The sequence below is a fragment of the Saccharomyces eubayanus genome, chromosome XII, assembly GCF_001298625.1.
Source record: "Saccharomyces eubayanus strain FM1318 chromosome XII, whole genome shotgun sequence".
In the NCBI taxonomy this organism is placed as follows: domain Eukaryota; kingdom Fungi; phylum Ascomycota; class Saccharomycetes; order Saccharomycetales; family Saccharomycetaceae; genus Saccharomyces; species Saccharomyces eubayanus.
This window is the reverse complement of record NC_030971.1, coordinates 90,315-108,293: the sequence shown is the minus strand read 5'-3', so window position 1 is coordinate 108,293 and position 17,979 is coordinate 90,315. Positions and strand designations below refer to the sequence as shown.

The 17,979-nt window shown below is 41.6% G+C and overlaps 6 protein-coding genes and 1 non-coding gene across 7 annotated transcripts; 3 read left to right on the top strand and 4 right to left on the bottom strand.

Annotated features, from left to right (window-relative positions):
• Positions 1-4,304: 4,304 nt before the first annotated feature.
• Positions 4,305-5,396, top strand: HIF1 (Hif1p; the record flags this gene model as incomplete). Its single annotated transcript, XM_018366575.1, has 1 exon — positions 4,305-5,396. One exon carries the CDS (start codon positions 4,305-4,307, stop codon positions 5,394-5,396), a length of 1,092 nt encoding a protein of 363 aa, XP_018220414.1.
• A 216-nt stretch (positions 5,397-5,612) lies between these two features.
• POM33 (nucleoporin POM33) lies at positions 5,613-6,455 on the top strand (the record flags this gene model as incomplete). The annotated part of the gene is made up of 1 exon (XM_018366574.1): positions 5,613-6,455. The coding sequence occupies one exon, from the start codon at positions 5,613-5,615 to the stop codon at positions 6,453-6,455; it is 843 nt and encodes a 280-aa protein (XP_018220413.1).
• A 517-nt stretch (positions 6,456-6,972) lies between these two features.
• SSA2 (Hsp70 family chaperone SSA2) lies at positions 6,973-8,892 on the top strand (the record flags this gene model as incomplete). The annotated part of the gene is made up of 1 exon (XM_018366573.1): positions 6,973-8,892. The coding sequence occupies one exon, from the start codon at positions 6,973-6,975 to the stop codon at positions 8,890-8,892; it is 1,920 nt and encodes a 639-aa protein (XP_018220412.1).
• A 477-nt stretch (positions 8,893-9,369) lies between these two features.
• PAU17 (seripauperin PAU17) lies at positions 9,370-9,741 on the bottom strand (the record flags this gene model as incomplete). The annotated part of the gene is made up of 1 exon (XM_018366572.1): positions 9,370-9,741. The coding sequence occupies one exon, from the start codon at positions 9,739-9,741 to the stop codon at positions 9,370-9,372; it is 372 nt and encodes a 123-aa protein (XP_018220411.1).
• A 2,579-nt stretch (positions 9,742-12,320) lies between these two features.
• DI49_3505 lies at positions 12,321-12,426 on the bottom strand. Its single transcript has 2 exons — positions 12,390-12,426; positions 12,321-12,357 (listed from the first exon to the last, which is right to left on the bottom strand). It is a non-coding gene; the product is annotated as a tRNA-Pro (tRNA).
• Positions 12,427-13,981: 1,555 nt separating this feature from the next.
• HSP104 (chaperone ATPase HSP104) lies at positions 13,982-16,708 on the bottom strand (the record flags this gene model as incomplete). The annotated part of the gene is made up of 1 exon (XM_018366571.1): positions 13,982-16,708. One exon carries the CDS (start codon positions 16,706-16,708, stop codon positions 13,982-13,984), a length of 2,727 nt encoding a protein of 908 aa, XP_018220410.1.
• A 464-nt stretch (positions 16,709-17,172) lies between these two features.
• On the bottom strand, positions 17,173-17,922 carry ISA1 (Fe-binding Fe/S cluster assembly protein ISA1; the record flags this gene model as incomplete). The annotated part of the gene is made up of 1 exon (XM_018366570.1): positions 17,173-17,922. One exon carries the CDS (start codon positions 17,920-17,922, stop codon positions 17,173-17,175), a length of 750 nt encoding a protein of 249 aa, XP_018220409.1.
• Between the last annotated feature and the right edge of the window lie 57 nt (positions 17,923-17,979).

The following is a 17,979-nucleotide window of genomic DNA, read 5'->3' as shown; positions in this document are numbered from 1 at the left end:
AGGAATGTTCGTCTGAGTAGTGCCCTTCGCCTTATAGCCGTTGGGTACCTCATTGAAATCTTCTTGGGAAACGTGTGTCTGAGCTACATTATTTGCTTTGTAATCATTACGAACGTTATTAAAATCGTCTTCTTCTTCTTCGTCTTCTTTTTCGGTACCGATTATCTGAGGAGTGGTTTTTACTTGGTTAAAAACCTTTTTTTTCTTCTCATCTTCCTCCTGTTTAATTGAGGGATTTGGATCAACGTTTGTTCTCGAAGTGTTGAGGGCCATGTCTTCTGTATTCATATTGACAGGTTCGATTAAAGTAGCAGTTTCCGTGTACGAATTATTAATTTCTGGTAAATGATTTGTTTCTTTTACCACTTCTGTAGCTGCAGTCTTCTTTATCACTTCTGGAGATGCCATTTTACTAATCGCCACTGGAAACATGATCTTCTTTAAAACTTGTGGAGACGCGTTCTTTTCTTTCACTTCCGGGGATCCAGTATCCCTTAACGCTTCTGAAGGTGCAGTTTTACTAATCGATTTCGGAAACATATCATTATTTAACACTACTGAATGTGCAGTCTTCTCTACTGCTTCTGCAGATGTAGCCTTTTTTATTGCTTCTGGAGAGAAGGGTTTGCTGATTGCTTCTGGAGACGTGGCCTTTACTGATTCCGGTGATGAGATCCTTATTGCTTCTGGAGACGTGGCTTTTACTGATTCTGGTGATGAGATCCTTATTGCTTCTGGAGATTTGGCCTTTCTTATCACTTCTGGGGATGTGGTCTTTTTTGTTGCTTCTGGAAGTACGGATTTGCTGATTGCTTTTTGAAATGCGGATTTGCTGATTGGTTCCGGTGACGTGGTCTCTATTGCTTCTGGGGATGTGACTTTTTTTGTTGTTTCTGGAAGTACGATTTCTGGAGATGTAGTCTTTTTTACTGCTGCTGGAAACATAATTTTTTTCAAAACATCTGGAGATGTAACTTTCTCAGCCAACACTGGCGATCCAGCCTTGTTTACTACTTCTGGAGACACAGTCTTCTTTATCATTTCTGGAGACGTGATCTTCCTGACCAATTCTGGAGACGTGATCTTCCTGACCAATTCTGGAGACGTGATCTTTACCGATTCCGGAGAGTCATTCATATCGAGCTCAGTTTTTTTCGCAGAGGATTCGTGATCATTTTTTCTCCCAATTTTGGAGCCTTCTCTTTTCATGGTTTGTTTCAGTGCCATATAAGTAGAATCGTCATCATCGTCGTCATCGTTATCGTTGTTGGCATCAGAGGTTGAATCTTCATCTGTGGACACATCATTCATTGAGCTTATAAATTTGTTAGACAAGTTGGGCTTTGATTGTTCGCTTGCTGTTGGATTCTCCTTCGTTAACAGCTTGTTTTCTGGTTTTTGTTCAAACTGTTTTAGTTTATCAGCAATACTAGAAGTCAGTACTGTTGGGGCCGTATCCGTTATATTTTTACTCTTTTCTTTTCCTTCTTCAGTATTCTCAATTTTAATATCAGGGATTTGATTTTCTAATGGCGTGGTGGTCGAATAAACATTGCTTTGAGGAGGTAACGTTAGTTTAGGAATCTCAGAGCTACTCTTTCTCGTAGAATTGGAGGCAGTGGTAGCCGGTTTTATGGGAGAGACATATTTATCGTAATCATCTTTATGAGCGTTGTTCTTGACGGTTGACGAATCGATCATCAAACTGAACAAGCCCGTTCCTGAAGGTTTTCTTGAAGTTGTTGGAATCATATTGGAAGAGGGCTTGATAATCGGACTATTTATTGCCTTTTGAGTGATTTTCAATGGTTTCACAGGAGATTCTTCTTCCTCTACATCGTTTAAAAAAAATGCGGATTCGTGAGGGTTTATAAACTCCTTTTTCATGTTCATTGTCGATGAAGGGGCAGCAGGGAAAGTTGGGGTCATCGGGGTAGTGGCTATTTGTGGCGAATATTCCAACGTTTGTCGGATATTTTCACTAGTCACATTGTTGTTATTGACAGTGGAATCTGACTTAATCTTTGCTGAATCAATTAGATTACATATAGCGAAACTAATCTCGGAAACAGCAGCCTGGACAGTTATCTTAGGAATCAATACGGGACCATAAACGGAAAAATATCTTATGGAAGTAATCGCATGGGATAAAGACGCCTTTAATAAGATGATTTGGTCTTTATACTGCAAGAGGTCCGCTGAGAATAACAACTGGGAAACAAGGTTCGACAGTTGAGATAATATTTGGAACAGTTCCTTACCCATGTTATGAGAGATTGCAGTGGAGGGGCTTGCACCTACCGTGGAAAGCCTCGTAGTAAATTGGGTTATTAGATTGTTGGCATTTAAAATGTATTGAACGGGAATAAGACCGTCGCTAGAAGAGTACTTGCTAATAAAGGCATCAGTAATCTTCGATTCGTGACTATTGTCGTTCTTTCTTTGAGATAGTTCAGATTCTGATATTTTCTGCTTCAAATTTTCATTTTCAATGGATAATTCACCAATTTGAGAGTTCAATAACAGCAGCTCCTTTTGAAAACTTTCGTCAATAGTGTGGTTGTTTGTTGAATCTTTTCCTTTCCCCTCTTCCCTTTCTTTTTCCTTTTCCATCTCATTTGCTAATTTAGCGTTCAAATCTTCTATTTGGGAGTGCAGATCGCTGTTCAAATCGGTCAGCTCTTTGATTCTATCTTCCATGACAGAACTAGAATTGTCATCTTCAAGGTTTGGAGTTTCAGGGCTTTTCAGTTGTTCAACATCCTTGTCGTTATCGATGTCGTTATCTACCTTGATTATTGGAGAATCGTTCACGTCCCAGTAGTTTTTCTGTGCTGTTGTTGGAGTCTTTACCATCGATGTGATATCATGGACCAGTACTTGAGAGTCAGGCACAACAGATTCTGTAACAATAGGTTCTAAAACAGGCTTAGCCTCCTCTATCTCAGCTGTATTTGCCTTCTCATTCTCCGGTTCCTTGGCCTTTGCCTTTACCTCTTCTTCTTCTTCTTCTTCAGAGGACCAATCGATAGAAGCCATTTTGGGAATGACCAAAGAAGGTTGTACTGAGACGTTCGGAGCCACCTGATTTATAGGAGAGTTAGTGGACGTCTTGACGGAATCGTCGCTGTCCTTGGTAACCTCTTGCTTTGTCGGCTGCGGTAGCGGTGGTGGTGGTGGTGCGGAATCCAGATCCTTGTTGAACCCCCTCCTCTTGATCTCGAAGAGAATGTCGTCTAGCAAATCATTGAATCGAGTTTGTGACAGATTGGCCAGCTTTTGTCTAGCCTGGTTCCTCTTCATGTGGAAGTTTGCCCTGKGCAGAAGATAATCCGGCTGGTTAGCATCCTCCCCAATCCTCCTCTGCAGCTCGTCGGAAACATCTGTACTCAGTTCGTAGAACTGGGACGACGATAACTTCAATAGCTTGGCTCTGGCCTTCTGAGCCCTCGTCGAGTTCGACCTATCGCGATTCTCACCTGTGACTTCAAAAAAAGTTTTCAACGACACGTAGTAGTGGTAGATATCCCTGTGATGGGCGAGAGAAACCTCACTTGACGTACCCATATTTTATCCTTTCTTTTCTCTATTTGTTATCGTGGCTGGTGTTACGTTATACCTCACGCTTGCCTTGCACGTTCCTCTTGCGTATTTTCTAGCGTGCTTCACACTCCTGGTCAAAACTATCCTACCGAACTGTACTTGGCGACTGTTAGTGCCCTGTGTTGAAAGCTGCTCGACAATGGAGAATACCTTTCTCAAATGCTTCAGAGTTTATTCTCATCGTTTCCAAAAACGCGTCGCACATCACCCGGTAGCGGATTTTTTTTTTTTTCATCATAAAAAACGCCATAATAAGTTCAAAATCAGTGATATTACACAGGGAATCGAGCTTGGTGGAGTCGATCCAGGTGAACTAGGGCCCTGCTTTGCGGTGCTATCTCGTGGGAATGGGCTGGTACCGAGCTATCTTAATCCTAGTTTCGCGATGCAGCCTGTGGCCAGTCTTCGTGCCCATTTTTTAGCACAAACTTGTATATGTATATGTATATGTATAGGAAATTGAAAGAGGTGGTTATGTAGTCCAGGAGTATTCCAGTCTGTGTGGACGCTTGAAGACACACGGCGGTAGCCCTGGTCCCTCTTGCAGAAACACGCCAGGAACAATGTGTCTGTTTTACTAAAGTTTCGCGTTTTTTCAAGTTTTATTTCACTTGACATTGAGAAAACACTTACAATGGCGATTCAAACACAATTCAACATCGAACTTGGCCAGTGGGACCACCAGCATATCTCAGATTGACATGGACACGCAGATTCAACGTGCAAAGGACTTGCTCGCACAGAAAAAATACGCAGAGGCTGCCAAACGCTGCCAACGAAGCTTGGACACTCTGTCCCAGGGTGCATCGTTGCCCAATCCTGAACTGTTCATTATCTTCGCACAGGCTGTGTACAACATGGAGGTGCAAAACTCCGGCAACCTGTTTGGGGACGCTCTCACGGCAGCTGGCGATGGTTCTGGGTCAGAATCCGAGTCTGACGTGAGCCAGGAGGAGGATGAGGGCGAAGATGGCCAGGCAGACATGCCCAACTCCAGGATGTTCCAGTTTGACCAAGAGGAGGAAGACCTGACAGGCGGGGTCGAAGGCAGTGAGAGTGACGAGAGTGGCGATGAGGATAGCGAGGAAGAGGACGAAGAGGGCGTGATAGAAGAGGGAGAGCAGTCGGCCTTGCAGGTGCTCGATGACTTCAGTCCGCTGAAGGAACAGGACGAGGAAATCGAAGACCTCTCGCAACTCCGCAAGTCTGGGTTCGACGTCTACTTCGAGAACGACCTCTACGAGAACGCCCTCGACCTACTGGCACAGGCGTTGATCCTTCTGGGACACTCGTCCCTAGATGGCCCACCTCCAACCGATAAAACCAAATCGCGTATCGGCGATGTGTACCTTCTGATGGGTGACATCGAGAGGGAGGCGGAGATGTTCAGCAGGGCCATCCGCCACTACATGAAGGCGCTGGGCTACTACAAGACGCTGCAAGACGCTGTCGAGGTCTGCGATAAGACCATAGAAGCAGAGTTCCTCGTCTGCGATGCCCTAAGGTGGGAACACCGGATACCTACTGAGGACAAGCTGAAAAGATTCAAGCACGTCGAGGCTCTACTCCAGAACTACATCGCCTCGGGTCCCAAGGACGCACAGCTGCAGCAGGCAAGGCTGGCGCAGATACAGGACGACATCGACGAAGCGCAAGACCAGCAGCAACAGCATGGGCCCAAGAGACCGTTCTCCCAGCCAACCACCTCCATCGGCTTCCCCGCACTCGACAAGCCCCTTGACGGCTTCAACGACCTGTCCCAGCTGGTCAAGAAGAAGCCCAGAAGGCATTGAGAGCCCTTTGTGTAGCAACATATGTATTTGTACATACGTAATGTATATTTCTCCTTCTTTGGTACGGCGAAAGGCTTCGATTTAAAAGGGTGAAAAAATATTTAAACATGCCCATCCCTGAAATGACAATCACTTCAAAAAACGAGAACGCATTCAATTCTTCTCCTTCTCCTCGCACAAGAAGCAAGAAACAGCAGTCAAGAGCAAGTCACCATCATGTCGTCAAAACCAACCAAGAACCAAGGCTCCGCCGCAACCCCTCCCACCAGAGACCAGTCCCTCGTGCAGAGGTTTATGGCAGTGGCCAAGAGCCTGCAGTTTGCGTGGTTCACCGGCCATTCTGTCGTGTTGATCAGCACGATCCTGTACCTGTTCAAGATGTCTGAGGTCTACTACAGACTGGTCTACCTCGGTGTTATCGAATCGTTCGGCATCATCATCTACCAGCAATTTTTCACCCGCAACGAACCATTGCAAACCCCAGGGGCCGCTGCCACCAAGGCCTCGATGAAGTCGCGCATTTCCGGCTTGTTGAAGAGCGAAGATGTGTTGTACCTGATTCTGGCCGTGTTCTGGTTGTTCACCCCAAGATTTTCCTTCAGTTTGATCCCATTTTTCGCATTTGCCGTGTTCCACGTCTTAATCTACGTTGAAAAAGTCATCTTGCCAAAAGTGTTCCATCTGTCCAGCAAGGAGTCGAGTGGCATCCTCAGGTTCATCGACAAGTTCGTTGTTCAGTACAATGACCTGTGTATGCACTGGGTCGGGACTGCAGAGCTACTGATTTTCATCTTGATCCTGTTCAGAGCCATTTTATGCTTCCAGAGATCCTGGATCATGCTGGCAGTGTACGCCGCCTTCATCAAGCTTAGATACGAAAACTCCAAGTACATGAAAGCCGCCTTCGCCCAATGGAGAGTCAGAATGGACGGAATCATAAGCCATCCATCTGTCCCACCATACGTCAAGAGAGCCTACAACGCTGTCAAGATGAGTCTGGTCCGCGTGTCCCAGATCCGTTTGAGCGGTGCCCCACAGGAAACCAAGAAGCAAAACTAACCCCTCTACTACAATTCCAATTCCTTCTAATTACTTTGTATAACATCCACTTTTTTTTACTTTTTTAATTATGTATCTGAAATATTTCAAGTCGCTTCTCTGTCTCTCCCCCTTTCTATCCCTCAACCGAAAGTTGCCAACGTCATAATCCCCTACGGGGGAGGTGTGGATCGATTGCAAGCCACTAACCATATTCTTTCCACCCTCTTGGGCCCTTAGTAGGAGTATTTCCGAAGCCTTTTTTTCCGAAATGTTCTTCCGGCTCGCTTCTCGAAGATTTTTTTTTCTAGAACATTCCATTGAAGGACTTTGAAAAAAAGCTTCGAGGATTTTGACGAAATTCCATTCGTAAGCTCTATGGGAATGTGTGAACGATTTGCTGTATATATAAGCCGCAATTGGGTTAGGTTTTCCCCAAAAAAATGTTGAATCGTAATTAATTCTTTTTAGGTTACTCTTATTCATTTTCTGGTAAGATATAGTATATCAAACAGATTTTATACAGAACTATTGTACAATGTCTAAAGCTGTCGGTATTGATTTAGGTACTACCTACTCCTGTGTTGCACACTTCTCCAACGATCGTGTTGACATTATTGCCAATGACCAAGGTAACAGAACCACCCCATCTTTCGTCGGTTTCACTGACACTGAAAGATTGATTGGTGATGCTGCTAAGAATCAAGCTGCTATGAACCCAGCTAACACTGTTTTCGATGCTAAGCGTTTAATCGGTAGAAACTTCAGCGACCCAGAAGTCCAAGGTGACATGAAGCACTTCCCATTCAAGTTGATCGATGTTGATGGTAAGCCACAAATTCAAGTTGAGTTCAAAGGTGAAACCAAGAAGTTCACCCCAGAACAAATCTCTTCTATGATCTTGAGTAAGATGAAGGAAACCGCCGAATCTTACTTGGGTGCTAAGGTCAATGACGCCGTTGTCACTGTCCCAGCTTACTTCAACGATTCTCAAAGACAAGCTACCAAGGATGCTGGTACCATTGCTGGTTTGAACGTCTTGCGTATCATTAACGAACCAACTGCCGCTGCCATTGCCTACGGTTTGGACAAGAAGGGTAAGGAAGAACACGTCTTGATTTTCGATCTAGGTGGTGGTACTTTCGATGTCTCTTTGTTGTCCATTGAAGACGGTATCTTCGAAGTTAAGGCTACCGCTGGTGACACTCATTTGGGTGGTGAAGATTTCGACAACAGATTGGTCAACCATTTCATCCAAGAATTCAAGAGAAAGAACAAGAAGGACTTGTCTACCAACCAAAGAGCTTTGAGAAGATTGAGAACCGCTTGTGAAAGAGCTAAGAGAACTTTGTCTTCTTCTGCTCAAACTTCCGTTGAAATCGACTCCTTGTTCGAAGGTGTTGACTTCTACACCTCCATTACCAGAGCCAGATTCGAAGAATTGTGTGCTGACTTATTCAGATCTACTTTGGACCCAGTCGAAAAGGTCTTGAGAGATGCTAAGTTGGACAAATCACAAGTCGACGAAATCGTCTTGGTTGGTGGTTCTACTAGAATTCCAAAGGTCCAAAAGTTGGTCACCGACTACTTTAACGGTAAGGAACCAAACAGATCTATTAACCCAGATGAAGCCGTTGCTTACGGTGCCGCTGTCCAAGCTGCTATCTTGACTGGTGATCAATCCTCTAAGACTCAAGATCTATTGTTGTTGGATGTTGCTCCATTATCCTTGGGTATTGAAACTGCTGGTGGTGTCATGACCAAGTTGATTCCAAGAAACTCCACTATTCCAACCAAGAAATCAGAAACATTCTCTACTTACGCTGACAACCAACCAGGTGTCTTGATTCAAGTCTTTGAAGGTGAAAGAGCCAAGACGAAGGACAACAACTTGTTGGGTAAGTTCGAATTGAGTGGTATTCCACCAGCTCCAAGAGGTGTCCCACAAATCGAAGTTACTTTCGATGTCGACTCTAACGGTATCCTAAACGTCTCTGCTGTTGAAAAGGGTACTGGTAAGTCTAGTAAGATTACCATCACCAACGACAAGGGTAGATTATCCAAGGAAGATATCGAAAGAATGGTTTCTGAAGCTGAAAAGTTCAAGGAAGAAGATGAAAAGGAAACTGAAAGAATCGCTTCCAAGAACCAATTGGAATCCATTGCTTACTCTTTGAAGAACACCATTTCTGAATCCGGTGACAAATTGGAACAAGCTGACAAGGACGCCGTCTCCAAGAAGGCCGAAGAAACCATTGCTTGGTTAGACAGCAACACCACTGCTACCAAGGAAGAATTCGATGACCAATTGAAGGAATTGCAAGAAATTGCTAACCCAATCATGTCTAAGTTGTACCAAGCTGGTGGTGCCCCAGAAGGTGCTGCTCCAGGTGGCTTCCCAGGTGGTGCTCCTCCAGCTCCAGAAGCTGAAGGTCCAACCGTTGAAGAAGTTGATTAAGCTTAGTGTTAGCCCTTGTAAAATATCCGAAAATTTTTTACTTTGCTTTCCTTTGTATTTTTTAAAAATTTTTACGATAAACCAAATCATATAATAGTATTTTATATAGAGAAATGATAAAGAAAAGAATAATATAATAATAAAAAAATCAATAATATTACTATACTTTCAACGACAAAAACAAGCAATCATCCAGGCAGTAAAAAAAGAAGTGGATGGATGTTACTAGTGGCCACTCGTGTATAGAAGGGGGAGAAAAAGAAGGGCGATTTAATAATAAAAACTCGATAATATTCATAATCTATACATATGCATATATATATAATCATTTGCTATCAACCTTGTATTATTAAAAATTGTTTTTTTTGAAATTTCTCAAATACGTCTATATTCTCGTCTATTTTGTATTGTTTTTTTTTCATATTTTCGTTAAACCTCCTAATATTTATAGGACTCTATTCGTAAGGGTGGAGCACTCTAGTTTGCAATAGTGTAGATACCGTCGCTGGATAAAGCACTAGAGATGGCTGGTCTCAATCTGCTGGAGTACCATGGGACACCAGTGATCATTCTGGTGACTTGGTCTGGAGCAATACCGGTCAACATGGTAGTGAAATCACCATAATCGAAAACAGCTTCAGCAACTTCAACTGGGTATGTTTCAGTTGGGTGGGCGGCTTGGAAAGAGTAGTATTCGGCCAAATGAGCTCTGATATCAGAAACGTAGACACCTAATTCAACCAAGTTGACTCTTTCGTCGGATTGAGCTAGGGTGGTGGTGGCGGCAGTAGCGGCGGCACCAGCAGCGATGGCGGCGACACCAGCAGCGATAGAAGTTAATTTGACCATTGTAGTTGTTTGTTGTTGAGTTGTTGTTTTAGTGATGATATTAGCTTAGTAGGAAAGAAAAGAGTGAAGGCATAATCTCAAATATAGCTGACCAAGACTGCCCTATTTATAGTTTTTATTTCCTTCCGACCTTTGATCAACCAACTATTGTGTAAACGAACTTGAAGGTTCCCATCTCACGTCTTACACTTCTTACCAGTATAAGAGTCCCCTTGTTCCTGAACGAAGTACCTTTGGTTGATTTCGTATATGGAGGCACGTTTTCTGTATTACTATTCTTACGGATGCCAAGCATATGCGTAGAATACAGAATGTTTAATGTAGGGGAGGTTCCTTATAGAACCCTTTGTGTGCCTGCGAGTGTTGAATTTTCGGCTTAACATAAGGACTAAAAACAGACTTGGCGCGGACCTTCGTTCAGAAACCATCGAAATAGCCTTAGTTGGTATGTGCTAAACGGTTGCTAGGCAAATAAGGGGTTGGTTTTTGCGAGATTAGTGACCTGCATGATATTAATTATTGTGGGATTCGTACTTTCTAAGAATACGTATTCAGAAAAATGAACAATTTACGCTGTATACGAAGCCAATTGTGCAATCCACAATACCGGAGAACAGTTGGCGCTATTTTTACTCGATCTTGGATACCTCAGAAAACTCCGCATTGAAGAATTTAGGCATGGTTAACTCGGTACCTTCTGGTATGTAGGGAACACAGTCTACGAAACTTTATGGGTTTCTTCGGCTCATAACCAGGTGAACTCAACATACAATTCTTCCCAAGCACATCTTGAAACGACAGTATCTTTGACTGGAGTGCTATCTTTCGTAAATTGAAACATTGTACCATCATATGGTCGTATGGTCCGGACGCTTTGTATCTTAAAATAGAATTCACTGTACGAACATTCGGTTCTATAGTACTACCTCTTCCCTTCAATAAAATGGGCTTATTGCCAAGTAGTGCTAAAACCCCTGCACTCTTAGAGCTGAAGAACAAGGGAAGATCGTTTAGAGGATGATGGCAAGAACAAAGAAGAAGGGATTGGTTAGTTGGTTAATGTCCGAAAGGGCAAGCTGAAAGTGGGGTGTGAGTCTCAGTGAGAAATGAACTTTCTGATTTTAGCCCAGAAGATGTATACCCGATCACTGCTCTGATGCTTCTTGTAGATATTAAGATCGATTCGCTGCTAGTGATAAATCTATCCTTCGATTTCTTCAAAAAGATATGGCAGTAGCTCAATTTTCACGAACCATGCAACACAGTGACTGTCATTATGAAGTTTCCTTCATCGTCAGCAATTAAGTCCTGATCCATCACTCCGCTGTATCCCAGGATATTCCAAATGTCAGCTAGTTTAGTCATCTTCTTTTTTTAAGCGTCTAATGAATAAGGATGCAAAGTTGAAGAGGCCATCAATAAATTCCACCAAGACACGACGCCTATTAGGTTCTACACATTAGGTAAATATAGTCCGCAATCGTGAAATCTACTTTTCGGGCGTTCTGGGGCCATCCGTAAATGGTTGTGGTGATCTGCCTTGCCTGTACGAGAAAGAGACTCAACTAGCGGACTTCCTCCTTAGCATCAGCGGTCTTTGATGCTACGTACAGGCACCAACACATTCCTAACGTCAACGGACGTGTATTTGATGAGCTCCAAGCCTTTGAAGTCGGTGTATTGCATTCAGACACAGCGGCGCCTAGTAAAAACTTCCAATGTACGTATACACCAACTCTAAGGGTCTCTTGTTTTCTTGCAAAGCGATTCACCTCTGATTTTATATAGACGGTCTATATGGCAATAGAAAAATGTTAGACAACATGATAAGGTTCTCAAACATTTCTCACCAAAGTGTAGCTGATGAAGATATTAAGATTTATGATGTTTAAAAGGACCTTTCACTTTCGTTCTTGGAAGCCCACTGCATTATATTACCAAAACTTTAACGATTAGAACGCTGAACACTTATCTCACGTGCAGCCACTCGTTTTTTGTAGCAAACGCATGACTAAGAACAACGTGATAGAATGGAGACGTTCATATAAAACTATCATTCAGTATTAAGGTCCAATAGACGAACTTATAGTATCGTCCTGCCTAAAATTCCTGATGCTGGTGGGGCTATAAGATACACAATTTGGCAATATTTGACTCTCCTTCTGGCATCCTCCACGGTATTTCAGGCTCATACAATGAATTTTGACCTGAATAGATGTCGCACTGCCGTTTCTTCTCTGAAGCAGGAGGACAAGGTTAAGGATAAGCACCCTAAACGCCCCATTCAGCAACCAGTATGCCTCAATACTAATTTCTTTGAATTATATACATGTTGCTTAGCTGTTTACATCTATTTGCAAGAAAAAATCTCTGCGCATCATCGCATCGAAATTTAAAGGCATATGACACTGACGTTTGAGGGCGAATGAAGAAAAAAACAAAGGCATTTTGTGGTGTCCAAATAGAGAACTGGTAGAGCTGTTGCGCACTGTTACATGCTCGGTATCAGAAGTAATCACAAATATTTAGCCATCACATATTTGCAAGCTGCAGAGGTAAAAAAAAAGGAAAAATATAATGGGGCGAGCTGGGAATTGAACCCAGGGCCTCTCGCATGCTTTACACCTCTGCTGTTACAACAGATGAATGCCCAAAGCGAGAATCATACCACTAGACCACACGCCCGATTATTTTATAGTAATTACAAACTAATTTGTTTTCATATTCCAGAAAATGCAATTTTTCGGTTCACAATAGTCATATTTGTAGCCATCGTTATTAATGTTGGAATAAGGTGATCTTGGACATAACATTCCTTATGTCAAAATAAGCGATCTCGAACATTCTTTAATATGATATTAATTATGTTGATCTGAAACAAACATACTTAATGAAGATAAGATTAAAGATCTATTAATTGATCAGGAATTAGTATATAAGCAGATGAGCTATAACTGATAACTCATTAATAATGCCTAAACCATATTTGAACCATTAGGATTTATATAACCAATCAGCGTGTGTTTTATATACCTCTCTTATATAATAATAAGAAAGAACTGCTTATTCTTAATTATTACAACTTACTAAACTAATTAATTATCAACAATTAAAATGGACCAAGTGTAATGACTTCGAAGAGCCAAGGTTCGTATTTTCAACTTTAGGACAGTTGAGATTAATTGAGAATTAGTAATTTAGTATGTACTAGTAATAAACGAATACACAATTCTGTCCTAGAATATATGAAAAAGGTGTATATAAGACACCCGCTGATTGATATATGAAACCAGATGATACGAGCATAGTTCGGTACTAAATCATAAGGTGTTGGGTGCAACTCACCCCCCTTATATGGTGGCTCATAGTTGATCTCTGAAGTAATAGATCTCTGAAGTTACTACCAGATTTGGTTATCGGTATCATTATGGAACAATTTAAGAGTAGTAATTATTGACCACTAAAACTGTACGATGATCTTTGGGACTCCATTGTTTCTTAATGTTATAATATTACGTATATAGATTGTACTAGAGATTCTCCTCCTGGATTGGGGAATCCACAAAAAGGAATCAGTAATTTTGCATAATGTTATAAATGATTCTGTTCTTCTTTTTATATGTTGTCATTCATCGATCCTATTACAATATCAATCCTTGCGCTTCAGCTTCCATTAATTTCGATGAAACTTTGATTCTTAACATACTGGTATTGTAATTTATGTCATCTTTTAGCACCGTATATAATAGTAATAGATGGACAATAGTTGAATCTTGTTCCAACAGTAATGATATGACATTACTGCTTGTCCACGTTTCGGTTTTAAACCGTATACAATTTAATATATACCGCTCATTTCAACAAGATTCTAAATCTCCTATATCAACCGATTTTCACTAATCGAGTATGCGCCAGAATCGCCTGGTTTTAACTTGCGATGGTTCCAAAATAACATTGAATCGAGCGTTATGTTTGGTCAATGCATGAGAATTGTGTGTTTGTGTAGTAGTTCCCCCACTACGGTAATGAAAAATAATCAGACACCTCGTATTTTTATATGATTTGTTTACTTCGTATGGTTTTCAAGCATTGTATTGAATTTTAAATAAAAGGAGACCTATTTAATTTACTAATCTCAAAATCAAATCAAACACGTTTTATTATTGTATATTATTAGTGTAAGTATTATAATTAATATCGTTTATATAGAAAAGACCCATAAGAGCTAAAGTTTTTTACCCTAATCTAGCTCATCATCGATTTCCATACTGTCTTCATTGTCATCATAGTTTAATGTGTCAGCACTTGTAGTAGCCTCGTGGTTTGGTAAGACTTCCAAGCATTCCTCAGCTCCACCAGAGACATTTTCATCACGGGATTTACCCTTCTTCAAAACAACGTTAACTGTTTCCTTATCTTTGATTTCATTCTTCAAGATTCTGAGAGCTAACTTGTTCAAAATTTCGTTTTGAATCAATCTGTTTAATGGACGTGCACCCATATCATCGGAATAACCATATCTGGCTAGGAAATCCTTGGCTTCCTGCGTCAAGTTCAATTTATAATGTTTGTCGTTTTGTTCAAACCTCTCTTCAATTTCCTTCAAGCGAATATCCACGATCTTATGGATAGCCTTTCTTGAAAGTTTGTTGAAAACAACAATACTGGAAATTCTGTTCAAAAATTCTGGTCTGAAGTGTTGTTTAACAGCACCCATGACTAAATTTTTGGTCGAATCTTGGATTTTGGCTCCTTGTTGGGAATTGATGAATTCAGCACCTAGATTAGAGGTCATGATGATAATACAATTAGAGCAATCAATTGTCTTACCTTGACCGGAAGTAATTCTACCATCATCCAACATCTGTAACATGACAGTTAGAACATCTGGATGGGCTTTTTCCACTTCATCGAATAACAAAACAGAGTATGGCTTGTATTGCAGTTGGTTGGTTAAAAACCCACCCTCATCATACCCAACATAACCTGCGGTGGTACCTAACAGTTTTGAAACTGCATATTTCTCGCTTAATTCAGAACAGTCGACTCTAATCATCATATCTTCGTCATTAAACAAAAATCCAGCAACCTTCTTGGCTAACTCAGTTTTACCCGAACCTGACAACCCTAAGAATAAGAAAGATGCAGGTTGCCTTGGATTGGATAAACCTGATCTAGATAATCTCACGGCATTTGAGACGGCTTTGATGGCATCCATTTGACCCACGACTTCGGAAGACAAGTCACGTTCCATATGAATCAATTTTTCATTTTCGGATTCTGATAACTTCTTTACCGGGATACCTGTTAATCTTGCGGCTGTTTCGGAAATGGTATCTGAGTTAACTACGTTTTGAATCATAGAGTTGGGACCAGCACGGGTTTCTTCCTCAGCGACTTGTTGTTCGAACCTGTCGATTTGCTTCTTAATGTCTGGGATAGCAAAGTATCTCAAATCAGCAGCAGTGGCGGTATCGTATCTACGTTCAGCATCAAGGGCCTTATTTTCCAATTCATCCAACTTCTTTTTAGCTTGGGTTAATTCTTCATGACCATGCTTTTCTTCGTTATAACGTTGTCTCAATGGTTCCAGTTCTTCCTGCAAAGAAGCCTCCTTTTGTCTTGCCAACTTTAATCTGTCCTTTGTGGTAGAATCAGCATCTTCATCTCTTTCCAAAGCCTTAATTTCGACCTGGATCAATTGTAGTTGACGCTCTTTGGAGTCTAATTCTTCTGGTTTGGAATCTCTTGCGACAGCAACACCTGCACAAGAAATATCAACTAAATCTAAAGCAGAATCTGGCAATCTTCTATAAGGTAAGTAACGTTTTGCCAATTGAGCCGCAGTGACTAAGGCACTATCCAGGATTCTTACACCGTGATGAATTTCATATTTTGGCTGTAAACCTCTCAAGATAGCCACAGTTTGTCTTACACTTGGCTCAGCGACTTCAATTTTTTGGAATCTTCTTTCAAAAGCACCGTCCTTTTCCACAATGGATCTGTATTCGTTATTTGTGGTGGCACCGATGACTTTCAATTGACCTCTGGACAAAGCTGGCTTCAAGATGTTAGCAGCATCATCTTTACCGTTACCCATCAACATATGAATTTCATCAATGAATAAAACAATCAAAGTCTTGGATTCTTCAATTTCCTTCAACACACCCTTGAATCTTTCTTCAAAATCACCTTTATACTTGGCACCTGCGGTTAAAGCAGCCAAATCCAAACTAAATAGTTTTGCGTTTTGTAAAATCGTGGGGACATCATCATCAATGATTCTTTGAGCAACACCTTCAATGATAGCAGTCTTACCAATACCTGGCTCACCAATCAAACATGGGTTAGACTTGATTCTTCTTGCTAGGACTCTAATGGTGCTTCTGATTTCTTCTTCACGACCAATGACAGGATCCAGTTTACCTTGACGGGCTTGTTCGGTCATGTCAATGGCATATTTAGATAAGTATTCCAAAGGAGTGTTTGTATCAGCACCACGGGAGTCAATTCTTGAATTACCACGAAGTTCGAGAGCCTGTTGCTTGATGGCCTCGATGTCTACTTGAGATTCCTTGAAGATTTGCTGAATAGATGAATCGTTGAAAAGAGCAAATAATATATGGTCTTGGGCTATGAATGAATCCTTCTGTTGTTTCTGAATCTTGGCGGCATCCTGTAGTACTTTACCCAGAGCGTAACTTGGAGTTATCTCAGCAGGTGCAGGTTGCTGTTGAGGAATCCTTACCAAATTCCTATTAACCACTTTTTTGAAAAGATCATAGTCGTAACGGCCCTTTTCAATCAGGTTCTGGAGATATGGGACAGATCCATCCTCAGGCGTTTCAATGAAGGCGGCTAGAATATGTATAGGTTGTAATTGAGGATGTTGATGGTCTGAAGCCAATTTTTGAGCCAATGTCAAAATCGTTAGGGCTCTTTCTGTGAATTGTGTTTCGTCGTTCATACTAAAAAAAGTTTGTTGTATAATATGTGTAGTTAAGTACTTTTTTGTTGTTGTTACTGAGATAAGGTAAGTAAAGGCAAGAAACACCAAGACAATGAGAAACGAACTGAGGTAAGATTACAATGCCTTATATAATAATTTGGTACGCTGCATGACTTTGCGTTCTTTTGTCTTTACTCTGATATATTGTGCAGATCTTTGAGATGGCCCCCTGTTGAAAGGTGAAGAAAAAAAAATCGCGGCCCCTTATGGAATGTGCGAGCTTCTAGTAACAGGTTCTAGAAAATTCTAGCAAATATATTCACAAAATACATATATAGAACAATGATAGAAGCATAAAGAACATCGAAGAAGCATTTTATTGGTTGCCATGGACGGCAAATGATTCAGTATAGGTGTATAATAAATAAAAATAAATAAATGGATAAATAAATAGATTGGAAATGATGGCCGAGACGGACTCTCTAAACCATGAAACTTTCGCCACAACCACAGGTACCTTTGGAGTTCGGGTTCTTGAAAACGAATTTGGAGGCCAACTTATCGTCGACCCAGTCCATTTCACTGCCAATTATGCTAAATAAGGCTTTCGAGTCGATGACGATCTTGACGCCATCTTGTTCAACTACCTCATCGAATTTCCCCGGCTCGCTGATGTACTGCAAATCGTAGGTTAATCCCGAACACCCACGGTTTCTAGCGCTCACTCTGATCAGCTTAGGTTCCGGCTGCGCCAGAAGTCCCCTCAAATGCCTGATTGCCTTCGGGCTCAGCGTTATGAGCGCCTTGCGAGGCCTTAGCGTTCTTTTTCTTTTCTTTGGAGCTTCTGTACACGCACAGTCGTTCTTGGCAACAGCAGCGGCCATTTGCTCATCGATGGTTTGTTTCTGCTTCCTAACGGCCTCTTCATGCGATTTGATGGTCTCGGCCGAGGGGAATGCATAGCTGGACCACTTCGAGCTTCTAGCGGCCTCCTTGGTGGGGCCGTTGTTGGAGACTATAAACTTGAAAGCCTTCTTACTCGAATGCTGGGCATCCGGAGAAGCCGCCTCTGTGGCCGTGGGTGCCGTCTTTGGTATGAATCTTAATTTAAAAGGATGAACGTTGTTCATCATGCCAGTCATGGTGCCGTTCGCACCGCCTCGCCAAGAACCTCCTGTTGAGAGGAACCGTTGCCCCAGCAGCACAGAATTCCTGCTGCTTATCTTCATCATTGTGTTATGTTTATTAGTTCGACCGTTGTTATGTTATGTTATGTTGTGTTGTGTTGT